This window comes from Enhydra lutris, unplaced genomic scaffold (genome assembly GCF_002288905.1).
Source record: "Enhydra lutris kenyoni isolate GAN:26980312 unplaced genomic scaffold, ASM228890v2 scaffoldscaffold22, whole genome shotgun sequence".
In the NCBI taxonomy this organism is placed as follows: Eukaryota; Metazoa; Chordata; class Mammalia; order Carnivora; family Mustelidae; genus Enhydra; species Enhydra lutris.
The window spans coordinates 13,714,114-13,736,967 of NW_019154106.1; the positions used below are offsets into that span (position 1 = coordinate 13,714,114).

The 22,854-nt window shown below is 38.8% G+C and overlaps 2 protein-coding genes across 2 annotated transcripts; both read left to right on the top strand.

The window, feature by feature from the left end:
* Positions 1-9,127: 9,127 nt before the first annotated feature.
* On the top strand, positions 9,128-15,968 carry LOC111149548 (olfactory receptor 5AP2-like). The gene is made up of 3 exons (XM_022506642.1): positions 9,128-10,076; positions 11,346-11,437; positions 15,798-15,968. Exons 1-3 carry the CDS (start codon positions 9,128-9,130, stop codon positions 15,966-15,968), a joined length of 1,212 nt encoding a protein of 403 aa, XP_022362350.1.
* Positions 15,969-16,308: 340 nt separating this feature from the next.
* LOC111149550 (olfactory receptor 1020-like) lies at positions 16,309-17,247 on the top strand. Its single transcript, XM_022506644.1, has one exon. The coding sequence runs from the start codon at positions 16,309-16,311 to the stop codon at positions 17,245-17,247; it is 939 nt and encodes a 312-aa protein (XP_022362352.1).
* The last annotated feature ends 5,607 nt before the right edge of the window (positions 17,248-22,854 follow it).

Genomic DNA, 22,854 nt, shown 5'->3' on the forward strand with positions numbered 1-22,854 from the left:
AGCAAATATAGGACAAAGATATTTTAGATTTCTATGCATCACCTGCTTTTGCATGTTTCTATGAAAAGAATTCTGGAGTAAAAAAACTGGAATCCTGGTTGTTGTCCCATTTTTTCCACTAAGTAGTGTTTGAGCTGATGAATTGCTACATTAGATGCAACTTACTTATCTCTGAAATGAATGGGGTGAAGAATTCAAACTCTGTGTAACTTTCCAATTCTAGCCTTTTCTCAGTTTGTACTCCTTATGAGGTACCTAAAAGCCAGACCCACAGTCCATGTCTCCTCTTGAAATTTTGGAACTGCATGGACCTGAAGCCAGGCAAAGCCATGCTGAGAGGAGCAGGGACAGGGTCATGCTCCTCTCCTAAGAGGTCATCTCTCTCTCTCTGTGTTCCAGTGCTGACCTGTGCTCTGACGTGTTTTCTACCTGTTGGTGAGAGGTTGACTGTCTCCTCTTCGCTTGATGAGTTACAGTGAACACATATTCTGAGAAGGATATGAAGACAATGACTCACTCAGGTAGATGTGCCTGAGCTCCTTGCTCACCCACCTTTGCTCCTGTGTGCAGGAGCTTTATTTTTTCAGAGTCCCACGTTATCCCCAAAGGAAAAGAGATTGACATGATTTCTGCTCTCATGGGAGACTGGAAGAGCTGATGAATGGTCACCCCTGAGGAATTCACTCCCTGGGCCTTGAGCCTTAATGTGAAGGAGGGAAACACAAAGGAATTCTTTCCCAACACTCCAGGGAGTGGTGGTGATTGAGAAGAAGAGCAGCACAGCACTGTTTTTCTGGCCCCTAAAAGCTCCCTACTAGGTGTGATTTTGATGGTAATTTAGAAAGGTCTGTTGTTGATGCCTGAAAGTCTTTTCACAGAGGGTGATACCTCCCATGTTGTATGGATTAGCCATCTTTATTTATTTATTTAAAGATTTATTTATTTATTTATCAGAGAGAGAGAGAGAGAGAGCGCATAAGCAGGGGGAACAGGCAGAGGCAGAGGGAGAAGCAGATTATCCACTTATCAGGGAGCCCCATGTGGAACTCGAGCCCAGGACCCTGGGATCATGACCTGTGCTAAAGGCAGAAGCTCAAATGACTGAGCCACCCTGGTGCCCCTGGATTAGCCATGTTTATAGCAGACTTTTCTCTGAGAGAATCTGGCATAAAGGTGGTATACCAGTACATGAAATGCATATGAGAGATGACACACGAATCGGTTTACCTTCCCGTTGCATGAAGGAAAAGGGAAATGAGCAGTGGTAAGATTCTCACTGCCTACATGGTATTTTTTTTTAAAAAAGGTGCTTAATTTGGAAATGCTATTTGACTTGAGATAAAGTTTATCCTAAAAGAAGAGATTCAAGAATAAAATAAAAAATGCTAATTAAAAAAATAAAACTTTTTGTGATATGTTTCCCTATTCTTTCACTTTTCAATCCTTATTCCTGAAGTGAGCTCTTGTAGGGAGAAGATGATGGATCTTGTTTTTTTCATCTGACTTTTTTATCTGTATTCTTAAATCTTATTTTAGGATGAAAAGTTAATGCCTAATACCATTGACATATTCACTTATAATATTTATTGTCAAGTCAGACTTCTCTCCAACTGCATAATAATCTGTTGTGTGGAGGTACCATTGTCTATCTATCAAGTACCCTATTGATAGACATTTGAGTTGGTTCTAATCTTTTGCTATAAGAAGAAAAAAATGCAGGGGCACCTAGATGGCTCAGTTGGTTAAGTGTCTGCCTTCAGCTCAGGTCATGATCTCAGGGTCCTGGGATCCAGCCTCTTGTAGGGCTCCCTGCTCAGTGGGGAGTCTGCTTCTTCCTCTCCCTCTGCACCCCCTGCTCATGCTCTCTTTCTCTCTCTGGAGCACCCATGATCTCTCTCTCTCGGTCTTTCAAATAAATAAATAAAATCTCTAAAAAATGCAGCAATAAATAACCTTGGCCTTACCCAGCTGTCAATGATCTTTTCCCTACTGTTCTCAATTGAATTTTCATTTCATTTCATATTGTCTATATGTGTATTGTTCTATTCTGTTCCCTTGTTCTTTCACCATTTCATACAATTCATTCATCAATATTTTTTTCAATTATAAGTGCCCTTAAACATCGGTATAATCTAGTCCCCATCTCCATTTGTTCTCTTTTGTTTTATTCCAGGACTTTCATGGCTATAATGGAATATTGTTTTCAATCTTTTTTTAAAAGATTTTTATTTATTATTTTGACAGACAGAGATCACAAGTAGGCAGAGAGGCAGGCAGAGAGAGAGAGGGGGAAGCGAGCTCCCTGCTGAGACTGAGCCCGATGCGGTACTTGATCCCAGGACCCTGAGATCATGACCCGAGCTGAAGGCAGAGGCTTAACCCACTGAGCCACCCAGGCGGCCCTGTTTTTAATCTTTTATGTAAACTTTATAGTCAACTTATTTGGGAAACAAATCTGAGGATATTATTATTGGGACTACATTACATTTATAAATTAACTTAGGGAGAATTGCCACGTTTATGCCATCAGGTTTTGCTATCAGATAGTGTGCATGTCTTCATACTGTTCAAGTCTACTTCTATATCTTTTTTTTTTTAAGATTTTATTTATTTATTTGACAGACAGAGATCACAAGTAGGCAGAGAGAGAGGAGGAAGCAGGCTTCCCGCTTAGCAGAGAGCCCAAGATGCGGGGCTCGATCCCATGACCCTGAGATCATGACCTGAGCCAAAGGCAGAGGCTTTAACCCTCTGAGCCACCCAGGCACCCCTACTTCTATATCTTTTACTCTTTTTCTTCACAGAAGTTTTGAATATTTCTTACTTGGTTTACACTTAGATCTTTTATGTTTGGCAATCAAAAATGAGGATCTTCTCTTCCACATACATTTTCTAACTGGAGATTTGTTTGTCTATGTGAGGTTATTAGGTTAATTTTACATTTTATTAATTCAGTAAATTTTCCATTTTTTAATATTCATAGTACAGTAGTAGTCAAAGTAGCATGTTTATGTATGGTGTGTTATAAGGTAGTTGCATCTTCTGCTGCCCAAATAAATCTTTAGTTAAATAAAATGAGCCTCCAAAGCTGAACAAGAGAATTCTCATCTCGGTTTTGCCAGATTATGTAAAATCTGTTTGTTTGAAACTCTTGGTGGCTAGTGAGTGGTATGGAACTATCCCCTGGGACAGTGGACATGTATTCTTTCAGCAACGAAATGACAGTTTTATAGCAAATAGTTTATGCTGTTCCTCTATGTCCCTGAAATGGCATTCATAGATGATTTACCTGCACACATAATTTAAAGAGGAGAAATAAAAAAAAATAATTTATGTACAATACTTTAATATTCATTGATTGATTGATCTTTTGTCTTATACTTGAGATATACTTGCATTCTGTGGGGCAGGAAGAGTTCTTTGTTGTTAGGGAATGTACTGCACTCTGCAGGCTTTTAGCATCCTTACCCCTTACCCACCAGATCCTATAGTGTAGCCCCTTCACTGTGAGGACCATCAATTTCCATAATGTCCCCTGGAGGAAAAACACCACCTCCACGGAGATCTTTCTGAAATGTGAGGCATCTGTTATTAAATAGTAGTTCTCAATTAAGGGGTGATATAGTTTACTAAGTTAAACATCTAGCTATTCCATCTTTCCACCCCTAATATCTCTACTGATATTCAGATTCATTCTTTTCTTAGCAACCAGCACCACCAAGATTTCCGTATTAGTCAGAATTCCCCAGAGAAGCAGACCCAATGGGAGATGGATATGCAGATCTGGATGGGCCCTCAAAGGAGTGGATCATGCCCGCCCACACTGATGAGGGCGCTGTTCTTTACTTTGCTGATGCACATGCTAATGTCTTCCTGGGGCACTCTCACAGACACATCCAAAAACAGTGTTTTATTAGCTCTCTGGGCATCCCTTAGCTCAGTCAATTTGGTGTCGCGGCCTGCACGACAAATCGTTCAGGAACGTGAAGTTAAGAGGATGGTAAAAGAAATTAAGAGACAAAGAGATGGGGGCAGGAGGAGCACCAAGGAGGATGTCCAAGAGTGCCAATTTTATTCAAGGCTGTGAGGCATTATATAGCTAACAGAAGCAATCATAAGAAAGTATCTATTTTTAGCTGATTATTAAAGAGTTTGCAACATGCACAGAAAATCCTTTAAGCTTTCCCATTATCTATCTCCCAAGCACCAATAGCAGACCCTCTAGCGCCAGATGTACTGACTTCAAGGCCACTCAAGACATAGTTTATGTAAGCATAGCACAATCTTACAATGGTGTAGTTTATGGCCTGTGCAAGGACAGCAAGGACCAGCCAAGAATTCATGACCCCGACTAAATCGTCTCTATTGGACTAACAAACATGTGGGAAGTCACATAGGCGAGTGCACAACACATAGCACAGACCCTTTCTCAGTGCTACTCGACTTTATCGACCTAAGCCTCTTGTTCGGCTACTCAGCCTTTAAAGGAGGCACAAGTCAGGGCCTGGTTTGGTCCTCGTCTCAAGCCTTACCATGGCCTCCCACAAGTTGGCATGTAAAATGACCCATTACGAGTACCATAGATATCCCTCCCGATTAATCAGTCTTGTCCAGAGGACATCAGAGAAGTCGTTAGTCATTATTGTGGTTGATGTGTCCTTTGTATTTAACAGAGGGATGTTTTTCACAAACTCTTTGCTACTTTTGGGCTGCAGTAACACAAAATGGTCAGCAGTGCTCATTCTGGAGTGAGGAAAAATCATGTTCGAGTCCCAGGTCGAGTGTATTAGCTATTTGGACAAGTGACTTCTCAAGGCCCCAGTTTACTTCTCTTTGGTGAAGGTGCTTAACAGCAGTCTGAAAATGCATCTGTTTAGGAGGACACGCAGCAAACAGTACACACTCAGTTAATCTATTAGTTGCTATTATTGCTTAGCCCTACTCTCTTCTAATTATGACCTGGGAGATGACCAGCTGGTTGTAATTCATACTAATATACAAGCTCCTCTAAAGGGGAGGTCCCATCCTTACAAGTTAGTGTGGTATCTATTTGTTGATCATTAATTCTTGTTGCCTGCCTCCTTGGGCTTTATAGTCCCATGGTTCTTTTTTTTTAGATTTCTTTATTTATTTGACAGAAATAGAGAAAGAGATCACAAGTAGGCAGAGAGGCAGGCAAAGAGAGGGAGAAGCAGGCTCCCCGCTGAGCAGAGAGCCCGATGCAGGGCTCGATCCCAGGACCCTGGGATCATGACCTGAGCTGAAGGCAGACACTTAACGAACTGAGCCACCCAGGCAACCCCTAGAGTCCCATAGTTCTTCACAAAAGTTCATTGCAAGCTGTCAGTGAGTTATTTTTTATGACACCAAGTTTATATTCCAATATCTGGTGTGAATTCTCAGTGCTTCATGAAGATCACATTGTATCCTAATTTCTGATGGTCCCCATCTTGGTGGCAGGGAGATAGAGCATCATCTGGTACTTCCTTCAATGACACTCAAGCTAGGATTAGAAATGAGTTCTCTTCTTATTCTGAAGATAGTTGAGATTTCCCACTCTATAGCTACGTCTGTGCATTTCTTCCAATCAGACCCCCCACCATGATCCAGGGAGCATAATTTCTTAGATGTATACAAAGTCCTTCCAGAAGGTGGAGGTAGAGCTAACCTGCTATTTTGTGGATTCTTTCAATGCTTTTAAGGGAATCAGACCACCAGCTGTTAGGGGAGACATAAGAGGGATGTTTAGTGAGGGCTAGAAATATGGAACTAGAAATTCATTTTCCACTGGTGTCCCTAAAGCAAAGGAGAGAAATGTGAAGAGGACATAAGATTTCCTTAGCTTCAGGGGGAAAAACAAGTAGATTAAAATGAGATGACATGAGGGATGCAGTCCCCAGGCACTAAAGAACAAGCAATATATCCTATTTAAGATACTTCAGAATGCTTACTCCAGAGTCTGATCCAGAGACTCTACAATTGGAAATAATTGCAAACAATATTACAGCTGCACTGCAGTGATGTATTCCATATTTTAAGATGTATTATACTCTGGTATAACAAATTAGAATTTTTATTTTCAAGGAGAAGTAAGAAAGAAGGCAAAGTAATTCTCCTTTGACAGGGAAGGTGTAAAGGGTTTTAGTTGTCTTATCTCTGTAGTGGGTGATGCCTTAAATCCATTCCAGTATCTACTTCTTGATGTGGGAGAATTGATGAATGCCTTCTCTGAGAAGAAGGTTTGATTTGTGTGTTTTGTTTTGTTTTTGGTGAGTTTAAGCATTGGACAGAAATGAGCAAAAGTACCAAAAAGAAGTCAAACAGTCGAGAAAGGTCAGGAAAAAATATAAAGTGTTCTGCCCGAGTAACTTACTGACCTGAAGAAAAATCCACAAGGCTGCACCTTTCTCCAACTACCTACATACCCAAAGCACCAAGAGCACTGAGAGGCTAAGAAGGTATGTTAAATAAGTTCTATTTTTCTTGCAATAATATTTGTAAGTCATTAAGAGAAATATAAGCAGCAATAAATAATATGATTTGAAGGCCTTTTTAAATGCTAGGAATTCTCAGATCTCACTATTGTTTTCAGAAACTCCTAGGAATTGAAAACCTTTGTTAAGAATCTCTGGATTGATGACCGCAAAATCTCAGCAAGGGGGTTATGGGGAGGGTATATTTTCCAGGGGAGAGTAGAGATGGTAGCATGCAATTCGTAGCAGCAGGTGCAAAACAAGTGGTATTTTGTTAATAATGCAAATAATGAATGCAAGTTCTAAGAAAGACAATTGTCAGCTACTGCAACTAAATTTTCTCTCTAGGAGATATACAGTTTTTTTTTCTTTCTGTAACTAAATGTATTCTAGTATATTAATGAAGCCCTAATAATTATAATAGCAATTATTCTGTGTATTAGTGCTCACATTTGTTATTGATGGGGCCATTCTTAATAATCTCAAATGCTAAGAGAATGAGAGTTGCATTAGTTGGGTATAAATTAGATTCCATTAGGTTAATTCTGTAACTCTAAGAGAGTTACAGATCTTTTGTAGCTCCAATTTCTCATGTGCAAAATGAGGATTATAATACTGTCAGTCTCACAGGATTTAAATGAAATATTGCAGGAAAAGTACTTAACACAGTGCCTGCAGAGCACAGGGAATGTGCAAAATACTTTAGTACTTAATTCATCATTGCTTTTCTTTGTGTCTCTAGCGCGCACGCACACACACGTGCGCGCGCGCACACAGACGTGCGCGCGCGTGCGTAATATGTACTGCATTTCATTTATTTATTTTTCACTATTGCTGATAGGATAGTCCTCTCTCAGGGAAAGTTTCTGATTGAAGATGAGAGAAAAAGATCCATTTCTTCTTTTTATTTCCTTCTGGAGATGGTCTTCTTTGAAATTCAGACAACAAGATTATTCCAAGGAAGAGGACTGGGACTGTACATCTGTCCTATGAAACAGGGAGAGGGGCAATGCAGTATTGAGGAACCACCGTAATTTGGCCTCAAACCCAGGATTGTTCTAGTCCCAAATTCACCATTCTTGACTAATAGCCAAGAAAGCCCTACACTTCACTGACCTCATCTAACAAAAGATAATCTTATTAACACTTTTAGGGTAATAGCTGCTTATCTCCCGCACGGATTTGCCGCACAGCTAGGGTAAAATAATGCGTGCACTGATAGTTTGAAAGCATTACAGTACTGTATAACAATGGCAGGTTTGATCACTGGTGAGGATATGGAGTCCCTATCCCAGTGGAAACCCGCTGGAGCAGAGCATGGATAGGCACTACTGAGTATGGCAGTGTCTATGAGAATGGAATCAGTTTCTTGCCACTCTTCTCCCCAACTGGGCTCAATAGATCTATGATTTCCAGAATTAGCACAGAGTAACATTGGGTTACTTTGGTCCCATGTTTTGATTTTAGACAGTATCAGATAACTTCCTGTTGTGAATGTTAAAGGATTTAACACTTTGAGCTATGACTGGACAGCTAACCCAGGACAGTATTATCTATTGTTCAATAATCTGAGGTTGTGGAAGGGGTAGGGGATTGGGTTTGAAGTGGAGAAGAATTGCACTGGAGCTGTTTACTTGGAAGCTCTATGCTGGGTTTTCTTTTATCCTTCCCCTCCCCCTCCCTCCCTCCCTGACTTCCTTTCTTATTTTTGTCCTGTATTTGGCTTTTTTACACTTTGCATGGGGTGAATCTAATTTTCATTTAGATGACCTGGCAGTGAATTATTCCCAGTTCAGCCTCGTGACTGGGATATGCCATGTGCTGCTGCTGCTCTTTTCTGGGTCTGATGTGATCCTGAGAATCTGAGTGTTAAGTAGAGGTTCTCATTGCTGTGGCTTATTCTATTCCTTTTACCTCATTCCTGCAATCACATTCTCTAAATATTGGAGAGAATTATTCAACGTTCTCAATATTTAACCAACAATTTTTCCCCTCCTGTAGATGCTGATACTGGGAAATTACAGCAAGTTTGCAGTCGTGCTAGTTGCATGCAAATTTCCTCTGTTTCTTTCCTTGGAATAGCAATTTTTAAAGATTCCCCCCATCCCCAGAAGATTCAACTTTTTTCTTCTTGTTTGGTACTTTTGACTAATTTTACTAACTTTTGCTATTTTTTACTTATTCCATTAATACTGTGGAGGAACAGGCAGGCTTGAATTCATTTGCCATCTTTCTCCAGAATACACACACACACACACACATAAATATATATATATGTACATATATACCCACCCCCAAAGGGTATATATTAATATATCAACCAATATGGTAATATATATATCAACTAATGTATTTGTCATAAATAATGAAGTGAGATACATCTTAAAGATAAGTTCTTATAATTATCCAATAAATGATTAATGCTAGAAGTGCTCTTACTTAATGGATATATTAAGTCACATCTCAAGCTTATTAGTTAGTGGACAGTACACCTAGAACTTATCACAGTCTTTTGATATCTTTTAACTTGACATCATGTCCAAAACACTTGTAGAATTTCTATGTATATATGTCAATAAAAGATGTTTATGGCTCTATCATGGATTAATCTGACCAAATTGCCATGTTTCCCCTTCTTTCTTATTGCAGCTGAAATGATAAGATATATGAAGGAGGTCCAAGGCAGAAATAAAACAGAAGTGACAGAATTTATCCTCTTAGGACTCTCGGACAATTCAGATCTACAAATTGTCCTCTTTGGATTGTTTCTGTTAATCTATATGGTGACCATGGTGGGTAATTTGGGGATGATTGTGTTAATTAAGATTGATCCCTGTCTCCACACCCCCATGTACTTCTTTCTCAGCAGCCTGTCTTTTGTTGATGCCTCTTACTCTTCTTCCGTCACTCCTAAGATGCTGGTGAACCTTTTGGCTGAGAATAAAACCATTTCTTTTAACGGATGTGCTGCCCAGTTCTACTTCTTTGGCTCCTTCTTAGGGACTGAATGTTTTCTGTTGGCCATGATGGCATATGACCGCTATGCAGCCATTTGGAACCCTCTGCTATATTCAGTTCTCATGTCTGGGAAAATTTGCCTTTTGCTAGTAGCTACCTCTTTCCTACCAGGCTTTGGGAATGCAGCCATACACACAGGAATGACTTCCAGATCGTCCTTTTGTGGCTCTAACAAGATCAACCATTTCTACTGTGACACCCCACCCCTGCTCAAACTCTCTTGCTCTGACACTCGCATCAATGGCGTTGTGATCATGGCTTTCTCCAGTTTTAATGTCATCAGTTGTGTTATGATTGTTCTCATTTCCTACCTATGTATCCTTATTGCCATTTTGAGGATGCCTTCTTTAGAAGGCAGGCACAAAGCCTTCTCCACCTGTGCCTCCCACCTCATGGCTGTCACCATATTCTTTGGGACGATTCTTTTCATGTATTTGCGCCCTACATCTAGCTATTCAATGGAACAGGACAAGATTGTATCTGTCTTTTATACAGTGGTGATCTCTATGATAAACCCCCTCATCTACAGTTTGAAAAATAAGGATGTGAAAGGTGCCTTAAAGAAGATCTTACAGGGGCGCCTGGGTGGCTCTGTGGGTTAAAGCCTCTGCCTTCTGCTTGGGTCACGATCCCAGGGTCCTGGGATCAAGCCCCGCATCGGGCTCTCTGCTCAGCGGGGAGCCTGCTTCCTCCTCTCTCTCTGCCTGCCTCTCTGCCTGCTTATGATCTCTGTCTGTCAAATAAATAAATAAAATCTTTAAAAAAAAAGAAGATCTTACAGAAACACATACTGTAAAGCCATGTTACATATCATCCTGTTATGCAGAAGAAAATATGTTTTCATATTAATTTTATTGTCTGGTTGCTTAAGCTGTGTGTGTGTGTGTGTGTGTGTGTGTGTGTGTGTGTATGTATGTTAAAGTAGATTGCTTAAAATGGGGTATATTTCTAAATCTTCTGGTGTCTTCAATGTGTATCCATGGGCCTACCGGATGAATAAACATAATGGGAAAGTTGGTGCTTGGTAAAGTATCAAAATACTTGGTTTTGGCTGACCTGGTTTAAGTTATAATTTCAATATTTAGCTTTTCTTGAATAATATTGTCTTTGGGATCTGAGCAAACAGATTCTGAGACAGATGTCTGTATGCATGCAGGAAATGTAGTGGAGAACATTCCCAGGAATAATACCTAGAAGGCTAAAAGGGAATGAGGGGAGCAGGGCTGAGTAGATAGATATTGAACAGTGATGAAGTTGCATTTGAGTAGTCATCCCATTCCACTTGGAGCTCTGTGGCCAAGATGATCCTTCAGAGATACCCCAAATTGTGGAAAAAAATATCAGGTGTTTTAAAATGACAAGTTTTGGAAAAATATCAGGTGTTTTAAAATGACAAGTTTTGGAAATGGCTCACTCCCTTGGGCATGGTAATTCCTTTCAGCAGGGGCAATTCCCAGAGTGGAACTCAACTGTGAAGGGTCAGTTGCCATTGCACTCGGAAGTTGAGAAAATAAACGTTTCAGTACTGAAAGGCAAATCTGAGTGGTATGCCCCAGCATAAAATAATAACACTACTCTACTCACATGGATGTCAAGAATACCAAACAAGATATAAGAAGGAGCCTTATCAGGGGTTATAATATGGGTACCACAGCAATAATGTGTGTTTTACTGATTTTGTAAATTAACTGGACTATTATAATTGTAATATGTAATTGTACCTCATAATTGTAAATTATGAGGGTACTAGTCAATGTACTTTAAGTTTTAATCTTTCACGTAATTTTCAGAGTTTCACATAATTTTCAATAAACATTTACTGAAAATAAATTATCTATCTATTGCTCACTGTAGTGGAAGAGGGGGTTGTCAGTGTGGGAGGAATGGGAAAACCACGTTCTTCAGTGAGATGGCATGTCAAAGGAGGCCTGATGATTTGGAATCAGGTAAATGTCTACTCTCTCTATTCTTTCCATCCCTCTATCCACTGCAGACCTTGAGGAAGAACACCAGTGCTTCTCATGCTCCACATAAGAACACCTCTTCCCCCCATCAAATTGGTTAGAGACCACAAAGGATGTCTTAACTCATATTTTCCATTCTAAATATTTCCATCGCCTTTTAACTTCCACTTTCAACTTTTTTTTTTTTAAGTTTTTTCTTAAATATTATTTATTTATTTGAGAGAGATAGAGGTGGGGGGAGAGCAGTGAGAGGGAGGAACAAACGCTCCACTGAGCAGAAAGCCAGACCTGGGGCTCAATCCTAGGACCCTGTGATCATGACCTGAGTCAGAAACAGATGCTTAACTAACTGAACCATGCAGGCACAGCTCCACTTTCAACTGTTCGTTAAGGTTTCTCTCAAAGACATTCAAAATTGTATCATGCTTGATATCTTTCTTCATGTTTCTTTTTATTCTAACTCAGGCTATAGTATCTGTCCTTTTGCTGCTTCTTATTCACAAACCTAAGAAAGGTGGCAGTTGATCAATATTCATCACTAACTCATTGCCCAACTGAAATTCCGTGGTCCACAAAATAATGACTCATTCTAAATCACCTGCAATTCCATCGTTCTACTTTCTCTCCATTCTGCTCATCTGATTAAATTCCAACTTAGGGAAACTTAATTGTTTCTTTGTTCTGTCCTACACTGAAACTGCTTAGTGCAATTAGAGAAAACCTCTCAGCATGCCACTGTCTGTTGCTGATCTTGTGTCATACTTCTTCCTCCAAAATAAAAACAATTAAATAAGATTATCCCCATCTTACCATCTATAATCTTTATACACATACTTTGGTTCCCATTTATCATATGGATAATGTGTCCCTTGCTTCTTTCACACCTTCGCAGCTTTCCATGAATTTTAGTTCAGAAATCAGATATCTACTCTCCCCAAGCACCGGTTTCTCAAACTATTGTAGTGTTCTCATTTGTATATAAACATCATCTATATCACCCTTCTTAAAAATTTCTTTGGCTGAAAGTCCTGTCCAGTCATCGACCTATTTCTCTGCTCTATTTACAACGAATCTTTCAAAAGAACTACCTCTGATCTTTGTCCTTATTTCCTCAAATCCCATTACATGTTCTAGTTGTATTTCTGTGTCACTTCTCCATTGAACCCAATCTTGTCATGGACACATGACAGTTTAACATTATTGCCTCTAAAGATTGCTCTTCTACCATACTCATACTTGGTATCTCAAAAGGATTTCCCATGATTAATTCCTTCAACTATCCCCCAAAACACACATTTTAAGATTTCTATGTCACTTCAGTCTTCTGATGTTCCTTCTCCTTCTGCTGCCACTTTTCCCCAGGTAACTGTGATAGCTTTTCCTCCTCCTCCTCAGGCTATTCTCCAAATCTTGGAGCCAAAGGCTTAATCCTATATATTAGTTCATGGTACTTTGGTTCTCCATCTGTACCCACTTCTTAGATGATCTGAGAGATCTGCAGTGATTCTAAAATCCACATGTCTAACCCTGACTTCTTCCTTGGGTTCCAGATTCATACATTGAATTGACAACCTGGTATCTAGGAACTCTGGACACATGAAAGGATTACAAAATTAGCTTCCTCCACTTAGTTATCATACTCAAACATCTATTGAATGATCACACCTTTTGTACTATGAGGGCGGTCTGTATCTTAGCATCACACCTATGTGTTATTGACCTTAAAATATCCCTTTTCACGTTGTGTCATAAATCGTATCTTTTGCTATACCCTGTTCATGTTTAAAATAAGACAATAGACACCCTTTATATCTTTACCCATCATCCATTCAGAGATTATTCATAAATATACTAAACCCTGCATACATTTAATGTCTGTAATTGTTGCATTTGGACATACACATACTTCAATAAAACTGGTGAACTACTAATGGAAAAACTAGCATATAACCTGTACTGGAGATTTAGCAGGTAAAAAATTAAAATTTCTGATCTCCTGAAACTTCTTCCCATCTCCTTATATTTGAGTGAAGACTTTACTGTCTATACCAAATATGCTTGTGTGTGTATAGAGCTGTTAGATGTGTGTGTGTGTGTGTGTGTGTGTGTGTGTTTGGCATGGGTAGAGTGGTGTTTTGAAGAATAGTAACGTAGGCAATAGAGTAGGGAATGGTAGCATCAGACACAGGCTTTCTGTGGAAATGACCGTTGAGAAGGACTGACTAAAGATAATATCATCTGAATGTCTGTGGAAGTGCATTCCAGGTATAGTTATAGTAAATATAAAGGCCCTGAGGCAAGATCTTCCCTGGTTTGTTAAAAGAATAGTAAGGAGACAACATATATGTGGGTTGACATGAACAAATGAAAGAAGGAAAAGAATTGCAATCAAGGTGTTTGGGGAGGAGTGACTGATCAAATAAATCTGGTAGTTCATGAATAGGCTTTGGACTTTACTTTTCCCTATCATCCTGCAATAGCCATCCAACCCCAACTCCAGAATGCAAGCTGCATGAAGTAATAAACGAGATCAATGTTTTGGCTACTTGACCAGTACCAAGGATAGTTGTATGCTCCATAACACAGGTCTAGTAAATCATTTGTTGAATTAATCAGTTAATGCACTGAGAGCCATATTCTAGTAGAAATGAATAGGGATCACATTTTAATGGAATTCTGAAGTTTGGGAGCAGGATCTCATCAATCTCATACATTTAATTCAATGTTATGCTCAATGGAGTCTCAAGACCATGAAATAGTTTTTGTACTTCCCTAAATGCCTGTTACTCTCCAGGGTGTAAGTGACTCACTGGGGAGAAAATAGTTCAATTACCTCAGTGGAAAATAAATGCATGTTTTAATTTTGGATTAACACATTTCAAGCTTTAGATTTTTAGTGTTTTGCAGAGACAAAATCTCAAGAGGAGCATCACAGACTTAATAAGGCTGACTGTTTCAGATTCAGAAGCAGCATTTGCTACTCTTTGTTGAATTAATTAACCATGTCTTAATTCTGTCATACTTGGATCTCTTCTACCACTTCCATTTTCATTGCATTGTAAGACAGAAATCTTGTGTTCTTCCGAAAAGCAATAAAACAAAACTAAACTAATAACCACTACAGGTGAATATTAAGAACAAAGGTAAGAAGATTTAATTGATCTCAAAGTGTTCATATATAGAAAGTTTCCAAGAGGATTAAAAAAGTATGAAGTAATTAAAGATCTCCATTAGGATATGTCTGAAACACTAAATTTAAGGTTCCCAACTAAACTAATTTGGATTTTTGTCTTTATATGACATGGATTTAGGATCACTAATAACAAATGAGAATTTTATAGAATATTCAGCATATACAGACACATACATACATGAATGTATATATACATGTATATCTATGTGTGTATATATGTGTGTATATATATACACACACACGCATACATATACATAGACATATACACATATGTGTCTGTGTGCAAAACAGGGAAATTTAGTGAACTTTTTGTAGCAAGAATGTCATATATAATACAAGTACGTTTGTATATATATATATATGTATAAAGTTGAGCTCTACAAAATTTTAAAATTGGTTATTTTACAGGATAAGATTTTAGCTAATTTTGAAGATCGATCCATTAAGAAACTATTGCAGTAATCTAGGTGAAAGATAATGTTGGCTTGATTTTTAGTTGGAATGGAGGTGGTAGGACGTGGTCGATACAGATATTTTGAAGGTAGAGCCAACATAATTATCTGATAGACTGGTTATGTAGTGTGTAAGAAAGAGAAGAGATCAAATTCTTCAATATTTATCTATTTATTTAATTTCATCTGGGCAAATGAAAGTATAGAGTTGTAATTAACTTGATATAAGGAATGCTGTGTTTGGTGCAAATTAGGATCATGCATGAGGAATTCAGCTTTGGGTCATGCTGAACTGTTGTTTGATATTAATATGAAGATGTGAGTAAGCGGTTGAATTTTAAGTCTGGAATTTGTAGAAAAGGTCAGGGCTGGAGATATAAATTTAGGAGTTTTAGGTATATAGATGGTAATTAAATTTACAAAATCAAATAATCACCAAGGTAGAGTGTAAAGAGGAAAGGAGAAAGATTAAGGACTGAGCTACTCTAACCTTAACAGTCAGAGAGAAGAGGAGGAGTAAGCAGAGACTGAGAAGGAGGGACCCACATGGTAGGAGGAAAACTCAGAGTCTGGTTTCTTGGAAGATAAGAAAAGAAAATCTTTCAAGGAATAGTTAAGAAATCAACTCTGTCAAATGTTATTGATAGATCAAAAAGATGGGGAATGAGAACTGACCACGGGATTTGGCAATGTAAAGATTCCTGATGCCTTAGACAAGAGACATTTTGTGGAACGACAGGTTGCAAACCTGATCAGAGTGGCCTTGAGAGAAAACAGGCAGAGCAGAACTGCATACAACAAGAGTATTCAACTGTATTGTATATTTAATTGCCAAGATGGGTGCGAGGAATTGGATCGTAGTACGTGAAGGCAGTAGGACAAAGGGAGGAGGAGAGAAAAGTTGGGAGGTCAGATAGGATATAGACAAATAGGGTCAATCATCAAAGACTTCACACCCATATACACACACACACACATATATTAATTTTAAATAAAATGGGTTACTGAGTTTGCTTAAGGAATTTCTTTCCGCTGCCATAAGAAAATAAAGAGCTTTAATACACATATTCTCAGGGCATTCAAAGAGCTAATCTTACTTATAGGAGATGAAACTATTTTACTTTCCTGGTATTTTTTTCTTTGTCCAATTTATTCCTTTGGTTTCTTTCTTATCCTAGCAAAAGAATCATCCATTCTGAGACAAAGATATGAACAACCATACAACAGTGACTGAATTTATTCTTGTGGGATTTGGGGATCATCCAGAACTACAGTGCCTTCTTTTTATGGTGTTTCTAGTCATCTATATGATCACCGTGTTTGGAAATCTTGGCATGATCCTGTTAATCAAGATTGACTCACGCCTCCACACTCCAATGTACTTTTTCCTCAGTAACTTGTCCCTTGTTGACTTCTGTTATTCTTCCATCATTACCCCTAACATGCTAGTGAATTTCTGGGTGGAGAACCCAGTCATTTCATTTAGCGGCTGTGCCACTCAATTATTCTTTTTTGGTTCCTTTGCTGGCATTGAGGGCTTCCTGTTGGCTGTGATGGCCTATGACCGTTATGTGGCCATCTGCAAGCCTCTTCTTTACACCGTTACTATGTCCCCTCATCTTAATGTCCTTCTGGTGTTGGTCACATATCTTGCAGGCTTTCTGAATGCTGCCATTCACACTGGCTTCACCTTTCAGTTGTCTTTCTGCCACTCAAATGTCATCAACCACTTTTTCTGTGACACTCCGCCCCTCCTGAAACTCTCTTGTTCCGATACACATGTTAATGAAGTAGTCATTTTTGCTTTTGCCAGTGTTAATGAACTGAGCTGCCTCCTGATTATTCTCATTTCTTATCTGTACATTCTTGTTGCCATCTTGAGGATCCATTCTGCTGAAGGAAGGCACAAAGCCTTCTCCACCTGTGCTTCACACCTGATGGTGATCACTATCTTCTTTGGCACAATTCTGTTCATGTATCTGCGCCCCAGCACCAGCTATGCAATGGACCAAGACAAAGTGGTATCCGTGTTTTATACAGTGATTATCCGCATGTTAAATCCTCTCATCTATAGTCTGAGAAACAAGGAGGTCAAAACTTCCTTAGGTAAAATTTTTAAAACAAACTCTTTTTACTTCTGTGCTTAGAATTAGGAAAAGAATGAGATTTTAGGACTCTGGGGGAAACATAGAAATGACCAAATCCACCTCCATTCACCCTGGGTCTATTTCACTGCATCATGAGTTTTGTTATTGTTGTTTTTGATAGTGGAGATGGACCAAGCATCTTGGCATCCTGGGGAATGTGGTGACTCTGTGTAAATCCCACTAATTCCACAAAACATATATGCTTGAAAATAATCAAAGATCATATTTTAACTCCCTGTTCAGAGGCATAAGACACAGTATAAAAAGTGGATGAGAATACAGGAGGAAAGACTCCATCTTTTTCCCCATTTGATGGCTTCATGATTGAATTGTGGTATATGTAAACTGCTAGAGGACAGGTGATAAGGAGTAGGCTGACCCAGAGGACTCAAATAGGGCTTAGAGACTGCTTCTTATCCTCAGTGAACCAGGAAAAAAAAATCAGAACTTAATCCTGACAGAGGTGCTGAAGTTAAGCATTTCTTCTTTCTTTCTTTCTCTTTTTCTTTCTTTCTCTTTTTCTTTCTTTCTTTCTTTCTTTCTTTCTTTCTTTCTTTCTTTCTTTCTTTTTCTTTTTCTCTCTTTCTTATTTAGATTTATTTATTTTGAGAAAGAGAGAGAGAGAGAATGAGCAGGAGGGACAGAGAGAGAAGAAGAGAGAATCTCAAGCAGACTCCATGCTGAGCATAGAGCCAACATGGGGCTCAATTTCATGACCCTAAGATCATGACCTGAGTTGAAACCAAGAGTGGGACACTTAACTGACTGCACCACCTAGGTGCCCCCCATGTCAAGCATTTCTAACCTGGACAAGTAATCTGGATCCCTGAGGAAACAAGTGATAAGGGAAATATGAGCAGGGATCATAGAACAAGAACACCAAGGATCTGTATAGCAGAGGTTTCTGAACTTAGAAAAGAGGTATACCTTATAAATCCTGTAGTTAAAGTGTCATGTTGTTTGATTTTTGAATGGGTAAACAGTTTAAGCTTAAAGAGCTAGAGCAAGATAGATAGACTTTGCCTAGTGCCTTAGCAAACAATCATACATATCTGTTTTAACACTGGCAGCAATTTCATTGGGATATATTTAAAGCTTTCAGTTGGTTTGACTGGTATTTTCTTCATTGGGATATCTCCAAAGTAGGACTGGATTTTCTTTATAGTGATGACTGACATGTAAACAGGAAGTGTTTCAAACTGTTTGGAACTGGGTAAAGTATACTAAGTGTGACCCTGTTGTACCAATTTGCTGTGGAAAGACTGTGATCACAATAGAAAAGTGGGCACTTAAGACGAAAAAATAATTTTTGCTTTCATTACAGCATAGAGTTTTTGATAAGAAACTGAATCCAAATCTTATCCTTTTATCTCCCTTTATTCTTTATTTCAGACATTGCATAACAAAAACACATTTTCTATCTCATCATTCTTTTTCTGGAGAGCTCTTCATAGTTCAAGACACAGCACAAATATTACCTCCTTTACGATTGCCCTGACCCTCTGTCATCCTTCCCAAGGTAGACACTTACCATGCCCATTCTTGTGATTCTATAGATATTGCAGCTCTAATCAAGCTCTAATCAAGTGGTTAAAGAAATAAATTGTAAAAATACAGTGTAATATATAGAGACTAGGGGCACCTGGGTGGCTCAGTAGGTTAAGTGGCTGACTCCTGGTTTTAGCTCAAGTTGTGATCTCAGGACCGTGAGATTGAACCCGATACCAGCCTCCACGCTTATTGGGGAGTTTGCTTAAAGATTCTCTCTCTCTCTCTCTCTCTCTGTCTCTCCCTTTGTCCCTGTTCTTGCTCACTCTCACTCTCAAATAAATAAATAATTCTTAAAAAAAGACACATAGACTAAGAGGTCCTTAAGAAGCAAAAGCTCTTTATATCAACTTACACATCTCCATGCCTTTATAAGCAGGCCATCAGGAAAAGTTTAAAAAATTAAGAAGGAGATCATTCCAACTGAAGACACAGGGTGATGGAAGACAAAATGTCTTCTGGCATCTGGAACTAAAAGTTGTCTAGAACCACCATTTTAGGAAGTCAGTGTTAGAAAAGTTCCCTTGTAGCTGGTTGGATGAAGTATTGGATATCGTTTCATTCTTTTTGAAACAAATTGTCTTGTCTTCTTTGAATTTAAACATTTTAATAAGCATGATATTTCAGCATCCTACATCTTTCATATTATGTAAAGTAAATGTGATTTCAGTACAGCAATAGAGCACTCAGGACTTTTTCAATGGAGGAACACAAAGCTAATTCAAACTAACCCAGGCCTAGAGTTCTCAGTGCCATGAGGTCTCCGAGTTTTTTTCTATCTCTCCTTCTGTCTTTCTGTCTTTTGTTTCCTCTGTCATACTAGGAATTCACTCATTGTCTTGCACAGACTTTTCACATGGTGGCCTCAATTTTACATACTTTCAAGACAATTGCATTACAGGCAAGGCTGTATCTCTTTAGAAAGGACAGTATTGCCTGAAATGGCTCAGATACTCATCATGTGTATAGCAAGCTGGGTATGTATGTATTTGTGTACATGTATGTATGTTGGAAGTAAGGGTGGAGTTATGAACTATCAGAAGAAATCTTGCTTTATAATAGCTAGTGCAATCCACTGTACATTTATTCAGTATAATTAAATTCCTTGCCTACTTACTGCTCATTTATGGACTCCTAGTTTAGGAATTGGCACTTTATGCTGCTTACATCTCAACAGGAATGTTAAAACTAGTGTTAACTTTAATAGTAGATGGGTCAGATGTTTTCCCATGTGATGCCTTTTGTGGATTCCTACATATTTTCTACCGTGCCTATCACAGCACATAGAAGTCTGCTTGTAGAAAAATACAAGTATGTGCAATGTTTTTAAAAGTACACTGGGTTGCAATGATGAGTAATATTATTATATTGAAAATGATTGATTTGAGCTTACTTTTCACATAATGAAATGATCAGGGTCCCCTCAACTAAGAGTATTAAAGTTACTACATTTTGGCTTACTTAGCCTGCTGACCACTACTTATTCTAATATATTTAAAAACAAATCCCAGAAGTCAGAAGCTTCTTAGTATGTTTGTGATACTTACACATGAATGTTTGGATTAGACTAGCAGCCAGGCTCTCCTTATGGGGTAGAGGATCAGGAAAAAAAAAAAAAAAAAAAACAGTAACAAAAAACAAACAAACAAACAAACAAAAAACAGGTCACAAGGCAGTACAGACACAGCACCTTTAGGGCAAAACTTTTAAAATGCAGCTTTTGCTCCTTTGGTTTTTCTATAGTTTCTAGATTTGAGGGTTTTATCTTTCCCTTTTCTGCTTTTGTCAGATTGTATATAAACATATCAACATCCTCCTTTACTATACTGATCATTCAGTGTACTTGATTTTCTAAGAATATGCAATTTGTGATGATGGGATTTCAAAAAGTAAATGGTCCCAGCAGGCCTGGTAAAAACTCTTTGGCCCCTATTGCATAGAGAAAGCCCAAAAGTGGTTGCCTTGACAACCTCTATTCACTACTGAGAATTCTTCATTTAACCACTCTCTTTTTTTTTTTTTTTTTAAGATTTTATTTATTTATTTGACAGACAGAGATCACAAATAGCCGGAGAGGCAGACAGAGAGAGAGAGTAGGAAGCAGGCGCCCCGCTGAGCAGAGAGCCCGATGCGGGGCTTGATCCCAGGACTTGATCCCAGGACCCTGAGATCATGACCTGAGCCGAAGGCAGAGGCTTTAACCCACTGAGCCACCCAGGCGCCCCTCTTCCTTCTCTCTTTTTCATTCCCCACACCGCTTTTCCTCCCAGGCTTCCATGACAATAGAAACGAAGACAAGAGAACTAATAGATAAGCCATATAGCTTTCTGGGTTCCATGCTTGATAATAACTGTTTAAAAAATTTCTACTAAAGAATGAGTTTGAGGAAAACCTTAGCTCTCAGTGCTTAAATTTTTGTTCTGCATGTTAATCTATAGCATATAATTCCAGTATAAAAGAGCTCTTATAACATTGTACCCCAGAATTAACAGTAAATAATTTGATCTGCTGGACTCTGAGGAAGGAACAATTTAAAATGTAGAAATTTTAAATGTAAAGCCCAATGTAGTCTGACCAACGTGTACAGCCAGGTAGTCCTAATTCCAGTTTTCAAGGCTCCTATATAACTAGGGAAAGTGTGTGGGAATAGAGCAAGCAGAAATGCCACAAACCTCACCCTTCTTAGCAGGATTCCCTGCCATTTTCCTGGGATTGCTGCAAGCCTTTGGTTAATTCCCAGAATTCTGAAAAAGTAGACTTAGATGCCTTTTGCCAGTGTTCTTTTTTCTTCTTCTTCTTCTTTTTTTATCTTACGGTTTCAATTCTTTTTTATTTATTTATTTATTTTTTATTTTCAGCGTAACAGTATTAATTGTTTATGCACCACACTCAGTGGTCCATGCAATCCGTGCCCTCTCCAATACCTACCACCTGGTTCCCCCAACCTCCCAACCCCCGGCCCTTCAAAACCCTCAGATTGTTTTTCAGAGTCTATAGTCTCTCATGGTTCACCTCCCCGTCCAATTTCCCTCAACTCCCTTCTCCTCTCTAACTCCCCTTATCCTCCATGCTATTTGTTATGCTCCACAAATAAGTGAAACCATATGATAATTTACTTTTTTCTTTTATGGAGGAGACTTTACTCTACCATCCCGGAAGTTGATCCCGCACTCCCCAGCCCCCCATCTAAAATGTTTCTGAGATTCATTTACATGTATGAGTACTATGTTCATTTTTATTTCTGTGCAGTGTTCCACTCTTTGGACATATATATCTATGCATCTGCCAATACACATTTGAGCTTAATTGAGGGCATGTGTTTTCTTTTGTCCTGGATACATAGTTGAGAGTGGAATTGCTGGGTCATAGTTTTGTAAGAAGTATAACTTTCTAAGAAATTTTATAAGAAATAACCAATTTTCTAAAGTAGTTAAAAATTATTTTACATTCCATCAAGTGGCATATTATTGAGTAAGGAAAGGGTTAAGGTATAGACAGGGAGAGGTAGAGGGCCCCTGACCAGGCTCTGAAACCCTGGCAGGCAAAAGAACTAAGCCAGAGTGAACAAGAGATAAGGGAATGGACCAGACCACCTGGCCAGGGATGTTAGGGATTACACCATGGTGTAATCACAGAAAATGACCAGACCTGAAAGAAGTAAGCCATTAACACATTAAGGGTGTTGTCAATAGTCCTTGCTCAAACCAAGATGTCACGAGAATCTCAAGGCCACAAGCTTCCTCAACTTGTTTTCAATGAAGGACCTGCCCTGGAAACCCTCAGTGGCAACCCACTCAGGGACCCCTCTCACTCTAGCGAGCTTTTTGTTTCCTTTCTGCTCTCACTTTCACTTAATAAACTTTCATTTCACATCACCCTTTTGTGTCTCCAAGATTCATTCTTTGAAACCATGAGATAAGAACCCTGTAATCCTATAACGAGAACCCTGTATCCCATTACGAGAGTTCTAGTTGCTTCCTATTTTTTACAATTGGTTCAATTCTTGCTGTGGAGGTTGGATGTGAAGTGTTACCTGTTGTAGTTATAGTTTACCCATCT